The sequence below is a fragment of the Cricetulus griseus genome, chromosome 6 (assembly GCF_003668045.3).
Source record: "Cricetulus griseus strain 17A/GY chromosome 6, alternate assembly CriGri-PICRH-1.0, whole genome shotgun sequence".
NCBI lineage: Eukaryota > Metazoa > Chordata > Mammalia > Rodentia > Cricetidae > Cricetulus > Cricetulus griseus.
This window is the reverse complement of record NC_048599.1, coordinates 11,142,056-11,151,640: the sequence shown is the minus strand read 5'-3', so window position 1 is coordinate 11,151,640 and position 9,585 is coordinate 11,142,056. Positions and strand designations below refer to the sequence as shown.

General features: G+C 50.7%; 1 protein-coding gene across 1 annotated transcript; it reads left to right on the top strand.

Moving 5' to 3' along the window:
• The first annotated feature begins 14 nt into the window (after positions 1 to 14).
• LOC100761655 (adenylyltransferase and sulfurtransferase MOCS3) lies at positions 15 to 2,008 on the top strand. Its single transcript, XM_027423336.2, is given in 4 exon segments — positions 15 to 273; positions 276 to 350; positions 353 to 442; positions 445 to 2,008. Coding segments are annotated over 4 exon segments (1,356 nt in total). The 5' UTR covers positions 15 to 47; the 3' UTR covers positions 1,410 to 2,008.
• The last annotated feature ends 7,577 nt before the right edge of the window (positions 2,009 to 9,585 follow it).

Genomic DNA, 9,585 nt, shown 5'->3' with positions numbered 1-9,585 from the left:
AGCCGGAAGCGGAAGCCGCTGCCCGGGCCTTTCCGGAAGCCGCTGTCATGGCCGCGCAGGAGGACGACGTAGCCGCCTTAGAGGATGAGATTGCCCGGCGTGAGGAAGAGCTGGCTTCGCTGAAGCGCAGGCTGGCCGCGGCCCTGGCGTCTGCGCGGGACCCGGAGCCGGAGCCGCCGTCGCCGCCGCCGCCGCTGCGCCCAAGGCGGGCGCTGTCGCGGGACGAGATCCTCCGCTACAGCCGCCAGCTGGCTGCTGTGCGCGGCCAGCTGCGCCTGCGGCCGCCTCGGTGCTCGTCGGCGGCGGGGCTGCCCCGCTGGCGCAGTACCTGGCGGCGCCGGCGCGTGGCCGCCTGGGCTGGTGGACCACGACGTGGTGGAGACGAGCAAACCTGGCCGGCAGGTGCTGCACGGCGAGGCGCGGGCCGGCCAGCCCAAGGCCCGCTCGCGGCCGCCGCGCTGCGCCGCCTCAACTCGGCCGTGGAGTGCGTGCCGTACGCGCGCGCGCTCAGCCCGGCGTGGGCGCTCGACCTGGTGCGCGCCTACGACGTGGTGGCCGACTGCTCCGACAACGCGCCCACGCGCTACCTGGTGAACGACGCGTGCGTGCTGGCCGGCCGGCCGCTGGTGTCGGCCAGCGCGCTGCGCTTCGAGGGCCAGCTGGCCGTCTACAACCACGACGGCGGGCCCTGCTACCGCTGCGTCTTCCCGCGGCCGCCCCCGGCCCACACGGTGACCAACTGCGCCGACGGCGGCGTGCTGGGCGTGGTGCCCGGCGTGCTGGGCTGCGTGCAGGCGCTCGAGGTGCTCAAGATCGCCGCGGGGCTCGGCGCGTCCTACGGCGGCAGCCTGCTGCTCTTCGACGGCCTCGGCGGCCACTTCCGCCGGGTGCGGCTGCGCCGCCGCCGGCCCGACTGCGCCGTGTGCGGCCAGCGGCCCACGGTGACCCGCCTGCAGGACTACGAGGCCTTCTGCGGCTCCCCGGCCACCGACAAGTGCCGGGCCCTGAAGCTCCTGGGCCCCGACGAGCGGATCTCGGTGACCGAGTACAAGCGGCTCCTGGACGGCGGGGCGCCCCACGTGCTGCTGGACGTCCGGCCCCAAGTGGAGGTGGACATCTGCCGCCTGCCGCACGCCCTTGCCATCCCCCTGAGCAAGCTGGAACGCGGGGATGCCGACAGCCTGGCGCTCCTGGGGGACGCCCTCCGGGGAGAGAAGCGGAGGTCGCGGGAAGGGGCTGCTCTGTCCGTGTATGTCATCTGCAAACAGGGGAATGACTCCCAGAAAGCCGTCAGGGTCCTGCAGTCCTTAACGGCAGTGCCAGAGCTGGGCTCTCTAACCGTCCGGGATATTGTCGGGGGACTCATGGCCTGGGCCACCAAAATTGATGCGGCATTTCCACAGTACTGAAGGGACAGACAGACGGCATGTGATCCTGATCCGAACGGATCCCTTTGTTCGCGCCTTTTCAATAATGTAGGAAGAGCCTGGCTGGTCCCCAGGTCTCCGGACAAATGAACTCTTTTTTTTTCAAGGAACTTTTTGAGAAAACTGGATAAAATTGCTTCTGAGAGCTGCCTTGTGTTTTGGGGACTTGCACAGTACCTTCGACATACGACGTGGAATGTGACAGCATTGTTGTTTCTCATCTGTTCCAGTCAAAATGCTCTCTGGGCCATCCATTTTATGCCCGGAATAAAGATGCAGTTTTACGACATCTTGGTCTAACTGGATTATTCACAGATGGTCCACTTGCTTTCGGCCCCTTTTTAATCAAGGTGTTCTTTGGGAGGTTGGAGGGATGTCTTAGTACTGGCTCCCCACCCCCATTTTGACCCCACCCCCATTCCTGTGTTGGCTCATGACTGTCTGTAACTACAGTTCCATGAGGTCTGATGCTTCCTTGCCTCCTCCAGCACCAGGCAGGGTCTTCTACACAGACGTATATGCAGGCAAAACACTCATGAAGTTTTAAAATAAAAAAAGATATTATTTGAGTCTTACTTATACGTAACATGATAGGATATCTATCTATATATCTATCTATATATCTTAGAAATACATAACTGCAGAGTGTTTTTATTATCTGGAAATTGGTCGTTCTAGAACCTGTTGTGAATGTCAGTGCAATCTTGACAGCAAAATAAAGGACCTGTGGACCATCAGCTTCCCTCAGAAGTTACTAACATTTTTCTAGTGCTTAGCTTCTGTGTTCACCTTAATGCCATACCCATGAGACATTTGCCTAACTGTGCATTGTGGTTGTCCTGCTTTGGAATCTTATAATCCAAGTCCCAGCCTTTTGGCTCCTATCCCTTTGTCTTCCTAGTTGATTTATTTTGGTTTTTCGAGACAGGGTTTCTCTGTGTAGCTTTGGAGCCTATCCTGGCACTCGCTCTGGAGACCAGGCTGGCCTGGAATTCACAGAAATCTGCCTGCCTCTGCCTCCCGAGTGCTGGGATTAAAGGCGTGCGCCACCAACGCCTGGCTGATTCAGTCTTTTTGTAGGCGTTTTTATTTATGTTTGCTTACAAGGTAAACAGTTCACCAGCCTTTTGGTGCAGGTCAGACTTCCCAGCTACTGTAGAGGCTGAGGCAAGAGGATCACAAAATTATGATCTCCACTGAGTTCCAGTGAGTCTGACAGGAAGCCCATGTGGGAGACCCTTGCAAAGTGCCCTGTGGCACTTTCTCTGCTGAAGTCAAGGCAGGACCCTGAAGGCAGGCCTGCTTCCCATTCCGTACAGCACGACCTTTGGCCAAGGAACTTGCTTCACAGCCAGAGAAGGACAGCAGGAACCATGAGGGATGCTTCTTGCTATGCCCATCTGCTTTCTCATACAGCTCAGGACATCTGCCTTGGGAATGGTGCCACCCACAGTGGTCTTGGCCCTCCTCTGTTAATTAACAGTGAAGACAATTCCCAGGAGACATGTACACAGGGTGATCTGATCCTGGTAATTCCCCAGTTGAGGCTTTCCTCTCAGGTGACTCTAGGCCATATCAACAAAGGGAATAGGATAAGTAGGGAACACGGGTCCTAGAAGGTGCCTTCTTGCCTTCTGGTTCTTTTCAACTCTTAGGTTTGGCTATCAAATCGGGGGTAATAGTGACTCAGACTGGTCCTGGTCCTGGTTCCCTGAACCCCAATATCTGCAACGTTTCCTTTTTGTAATCATTTTTGTTTTGGCTATTTATTTATTTTGAGGCAGTGTCTCACTATATAGACTAGGCTGGCCTAGAACTCACAGAGACTGGCCTGTCTTTGCTTTGCAGGTACTGGGATTAAGGGCCTGTGCAACCACTCCAGGTCTATTTGTGTGTTGTTTATCGGTGTCTGTGCATGTATGTGCGTGCATGTGGTGTCTTTTCGTGTGCATGTGGAGACTACAGTTCCATGCAAGGAGTCCTCTAGCACTATCCATTCTTAGTTTTTGAGGCAAAATCCCTCCCTCCCTCCCTCCCTCCTCCCTCCCTCCCTCCCTCCTCCCTCCCTCCCTCCTTCCATCCCTCCCTCCCTCCCTCCCTCCCTCCTTCCCTCTGGCTCACAGAATTCAATTGGATTGACTGGCCAGTGAGCTCTCGGGATCTGCCTGTTTCCACCTTCTCAGCTCTGGGGTTATTGATGCACACTGCAGGGCCCAGCTCTTTACAAGGTTGCTGTGGCTCTGAACTCACGTCCTGGTGCTTGTGCAACAGGCACTTGACCCATGGAGCTGCCTCCCTAGACCTCCGTTTTGGCTTTTTTGAAACAGTGTCTCAGGCTGGTCTGGAACTCACAATGTAACCCAGACTCCCCTCAAACTTGCAAGATTTCTGCTGCCTCAGCCTCAGGAGCACCTGGATTAACTGGTGTGCCCACCATGTTTGACTTTGCCGGTGTTCCCGGTACCTCCTGAAGTGACTATCTCAGCCCTGGCTGGAGAAGCATGCACTCAGCAGATTAAGACAAAGGCAGCTACTTAGTTTTCTCTTTTGAAAATTAATTGCCTATTATTTTTCCCACTCCAGTTTACATTGAACTTTGCCGTTCAGTTGTTCTTTAGAAGTTTGGGAATGAGATTAATAAACCCCAATAGGAAAATCCAACAGTGGATCCAATAGGAAGTCTTTATTATAGCCCTTGGGTCAAGTTCATGTCCAAAGCTGCCTTGTAACTGAAAGTGCAAGTGCATTGAAGTCCCAAAGGATAAAAGGCTGAGCTCAAAGCCCTTGCCCCTGTGAGTTCTAAGATAAAAGCAACCAGAGTCCAGATTCATCTTCCCTAATTGATTATCCTTTCTGGTCCCAGCTGTGTGGGGTCATGGTGCCAGGCAGAGGAGGAAATCTCGCAGCAGCAGCCCAGGCTGGGTCTCCTGAACAACAGCCACAGCATCTAAAGGGCAATCGAGTCTCCCCCATGTCTAAAGAGTAAAAGAATGGAAACAACACGAGCAGTGCCAGCTCCCTGCCCATCTTACTATCAGAGCAGGAGCCTGAGCAAATCCACGCTCTCACAACCTGCTCCTTGCAGAACCCAGATCCACAGTTAGCATTGTTAAAGAAAACAGCAGAAAGCCAGGTGGGGGGCCCATGTCCGTGACCCACCAAGGCAGGGGATGACTGCAAATCCCAGGCCAGCCTAGGCTAAATAGTCAAATTGTCTCAAAAACCCAAAGCATGGAGCTGGGGAGATGGCTCGATTGTTGAAGTGCTTTTCTTGTACAAGGACCTGAGTTCAATTCCCAGAATTCAGGTTAAAAAAAAAAAAAGGCAGAGCCAGGCGGTGGTGGCACATACCTTTAATCCCAGCACTCGGGAGGTAGAGGCAGAGGCAGAGGCAGGCGGATCTCTGTGAGTTTGAGGCCAGCCTGGTCTAAAGAGTGAGTTCCAGGATAGGCTCCAAAGCCACAGAGAAACCCTGTCTCGGACCCCCGCCCCCAAAGGCAGATGTGGTAGTGTGAATTTGTAAAACCAATGAAGGGATGAAGATCCCTTGGGCTCACCCATCACCCAACCCAGTCAACTTGGCAAAATCCAGTCAGTAAAAGACCCTGTCTCAAAAGAAGGAAAAATAAAAAATAAAAAAAATGTTGATGGCTCTTGAGGAATGACACTTGTGGTTGTACACTGGCAAGTGCACACGCACACATACTGTGCATACACACTGATGCAAACACACTCATGAACATGAGAACACACAAAGTGACAACAGCAAACATAAGAACATAACAAAAATGACAACAGAAGTAAATAACACTGTCCTAGCTGCATTAGGGTTTCTATTGCTGCGAAGAGACACCATGACCACGGCAACTCTTATAAAGGAAAATATTTAATTGTGGTGACTCACAGTTTGGAGATTCAGTCCGTTAATATCATGGAGGGGAGCATGGCAGCGTGCAGGCAGACATGGTGCAGGACAGGTAGCTACTGCATGCTGATATGCAGGCAGCAGGAAGTAGACTGTCTCATTGGGAGTAGCTTGAGCATAGGAAACTTTATAGCCCATCCTCACAGTGACATACTTCCTCCAACAAAGCCACACTTTCTAATAGTGCCACTCCTTTGGGAGACATTTTCTTAAAAACACACACATACACACAGCAGCTTTGCCAGGAAGCAAGCAACCTGTGTCCAGCATCTATGCACACATGACACCTTGAAAATATAAGACCAGTTGGTGATGGGGGAGGTCCTTCTGTGTATATGATAAGTAAGGTTGATAAGTAAAGTACTGTTGGCCAATAGGGAAGCAAGTTAGGCGGGAGTAGGAGTCGAGGAGGATTCTGGGAAATGTAAAAAGAAGTCTTGTGATCCAGGCAGGAAGTGACATAGCCGGCAGACTCAGAATATAAGCAGGGACAAGCAGGAAGTTACTCTCTTCCTCTTCCTTCTTCTCTCTTCTCTGGGAGCCACCATGGGAGTCTGACAAGAGAGGGCGCATTCCACTGGAGTCCTCTATAAGTCTTTATAAAATACATAGATTAATAATTATGGTTGATACTTAAGACAGAGATAGCAGATAAGAAATCCTAGTCATTGGCCAGAAGCATTGTACCTAATATAAGTCTCTGTGTGTTACTTGGGACCTTAATATGGTGGCAGGTGGAACTTGGGCGGCTGGCAGAAAGATTTATCATTACAAGTTGGAACAGAACCAAGCTTTTGAGTTTTCAAGCTGTAGGACCCACACTGGCCTTGAAGTGTGAAAACCATCTTGGGAAATACCTAGATAAAGGGCATGGCCATGTAATAAATCAAAGATGGGGTCTGGTGTGCTAACAGTTTTCATCAGAAGACTGCATTTGGTCTTGGGCATTTATCATTGTTCCCGGAGAAAATGAAAATCTATATATTTGTGTCTTCCTTCCTCAGAAAACAGTGGCTCAGAAGTTTCCATTTGGGGCAAAATTTTAAATATGAAAATCTTCCCAGGCATGAGCGGTGGTGCACACCTTTAATCCCAGCACTCAAAAGCCAGAGGCAGATAGATCCTTGAAATCAAGGCCATCTTGGTCCACATAGTGAGTTTCAGGACAGCCAGAGTTATGTAGAGAGATTCTGTCTCAAAAAAAGCAAAAATAAAATAAAACATTAGGGTCTTTAATGTTTTGATCATTTCTGGAGCGTGAGGGAGGGAACTTGGTTGAAATGTCCCTGAAGAAACTGCCCTCCAGAGAATGAGAGACACTGGCCCCGTGGTAAACCCTGTCCCCTTTTGGAAGCTGTGGCCTCTAGGACAAAAGAAACTCTGGTCCCCTTATTCAAGGTACACCGGTCACAGGAGCAGCGCTATGTACCGGTCACAGGAGCAGCGCCATGTACCGGTCACAGGAGCAGCGCCATGTACTCCCCTTCTTCTCATGATGCAGAGATCCCAAGGCATCTCTGAGCCCCAGACTCCAGCCGACAACTAGCTAAGCGATTCCCCTCCACGGTGACAGGCTGTCAGGGCGGTGCCTCCTGTGGCAGGTATCGCCATCACATTATGGAGGGTCCTTTAGCATCACCAGGACCCAAATGAAGCGGTCGGATATGCCGCTGGCTGCTTCCTCCTGCCCACAAAGGAGCCACACGGCATCTGACTGCCCCAGCTTGGCCACTGCCTGACTCTTTCCTTTATCAGTTATTCTTTCTCATTGTGTGACCAAATACCTGGAGAGGCAACTTAAGGACGAACAGTTGAACTTTTTTCTTTTTTTTTTAAAGATCTATTGTACATGAGTGTTTTGCCTACATGTATGCATGCATATGGTGTATGCAGAAGAGGGCATCTTTATTTATTTATTTTTTCTGAGACAGGGTTTCTCTGTAGATTTGGAGCCTATCCTGGCACTCACTCTGGAGACCAGGCTGGCCTCGAACTCACAGAGATCCGCCTGCCTCTGCCTCCCGAGTGCTGGGATTAAAGGCGTGCGCCACCAACGCCCGGCTTGCATCTGCTTTTAAATCATCACTCAGAGGCTTAATTACAAAACAGTTGGTCTGTAGCTCAGGCTTGTTACTAACTAGCTCTTACTTTTAAACTAACCCATTTATATTAATCTATGTATTGCTACTTGGCCATGGCTTTATCAGTTTTCTGGAATCTTGATTTTTGGGTGGCTGGCTCATGTCCTCTTAATTCCACTCTTTTTTTCTCCCCGTATCCCATTTAGCTTTCCCATCCAGCTTTATTCTGCCTGGCTATAGGCCGAATCAGCTTTGTTATATAACCAATGAGAGGAACACATCGTCACAGTACACAGAAGAATCATCTCACAGCAGGCATCAGATTCCCTGGAACTGGAGCTAGCCATGGTTGTGAGCGTGTGCTCTTAACTGCTGAGCCATCTCTCCAGCCCCCTGAAGGGTTTATTTTGACTGACAGCTTGAAAGAGAACAGTCCATCATGGTGGACAAGGGATGACAGCAGGAACATGAGGCACCCGGTCACATGGTATCTGGTGGCAGGAAGTGGAGCTGGGACTTAAGATCCAGGGCCTAGGAGATGAGGCAACATTTAAGAGCACTTGCTGTTCTATACCTCCAGGTCCAGGGGCTCCAATGCCCTCTTCTGGGCTCTGAGGGAACCAGGCATGCACACAGCACACACATGCACACAGCACACACATGCACACAGCACACACATGCACACAGTGCACACATACACAGTGCACACACACATACAATGCACACACACAGTGCACACATACACAGTGCACACACATGCACACAGTGCACACACACAGTGCACACATACACAGTGCACACACATGCACACAGTCACACACACACATACAATGCACACACACAGTGCACACACATGCACAGTGCACACACACACAGTGCACATATACACATGCTGGCAAAATACTTACATATATGAAATAAAAATAAACTGTCTTAAAATGCAACAACAACACCCCTTTAAGGTCCTGCTTGGTGAGACATCTTCCAAGCAGGCTCCATTTCCTAAAGTTTCCACAACCGCCAACCGCCCCAGACAGTGCCCTATCTGGGGGCCACACGTTGATGCACCATCAGGGGACACTTCCCATTCAAACCACAACACCCCCATGTCACTGCCACAGAGAAACAAACAAAAACCAAAAACCCCAACCAACCAACCAACCAACCAACAAACAAAAAAAACAAAAAAGAAAGAAAACAAAAGTCAAAACTAGAAAGCCCATGTTTAAGCGAGAGTTTTGGTGAGGTCCACACATCAGGTGACGTGTATATACACTGTTTCATCTCACCCTTTGCCTATGTCTCAGGTAGGGTTTCTTTCTTTCTTTTTTATTTTTATTTATTTATTTATTTATTTATTTATTTATTTATTTATTTTTTTGGTTTTTCGAGACAGGGTTTCTCTGTGTAGCTTTGGAGCCTATCCTGGCACTCACTCTGGAGACCAGGCTGGCCTTGAACTCACAGAGATCCGCCTGCCTCTGCCTCCTGAGTGCTGGGATTAAAGGCATGCACCACCAACACCCGGCTTCAGGTAGGGTTTCTATTGCTGGGAGGAGACACCACGACCACAGCAATGCTTATAAAAGGAAAACATTTAATTGAGGTGATAGCTTACAGTTTCAGAGGTTCAGTCCATTATTATCATGGCAGGCAGACACGGTGCTGGAGAAGTAGCTGAGAGTCCTACATCCTGCAGGCAACAAGATGTTGACTGAAACATTGAGCAGTATCGTGAGCACAGGAAACTCAAAGCCCCCTGCACACACTTCTCCAACAAGGCCAAACCCACTCCAAAGAGCCATACCTCCTAATAGTGCCACTCTCTGTGAGATTATAGGAGCCAATGACATTCAAACTGCCACACAAACTGTGTCCTAGTGGTGGATGCATCTCTAAGAAGTGAGTATGCTTAAATTTCTGGCCTCCCCCCTGTCCTGGCCTTCTCCAAGGCCCTTGGTGGGACTTAAAGTTTGTTCTCAGCCGGGCGTTGGTGGCACACGCTTTTAATCCCAGCACTCGGGAGGCAGAGGCAGGCGGATCTCTGTGAGTTCGAGGCCAGCCTGGTCTACAGAGTGAGTGCCAGGATAGGCTCCAAAGCTACACAGAGAAACCCTGTCTCGAAAAACAAAAACAAAAACAAAACAAACAA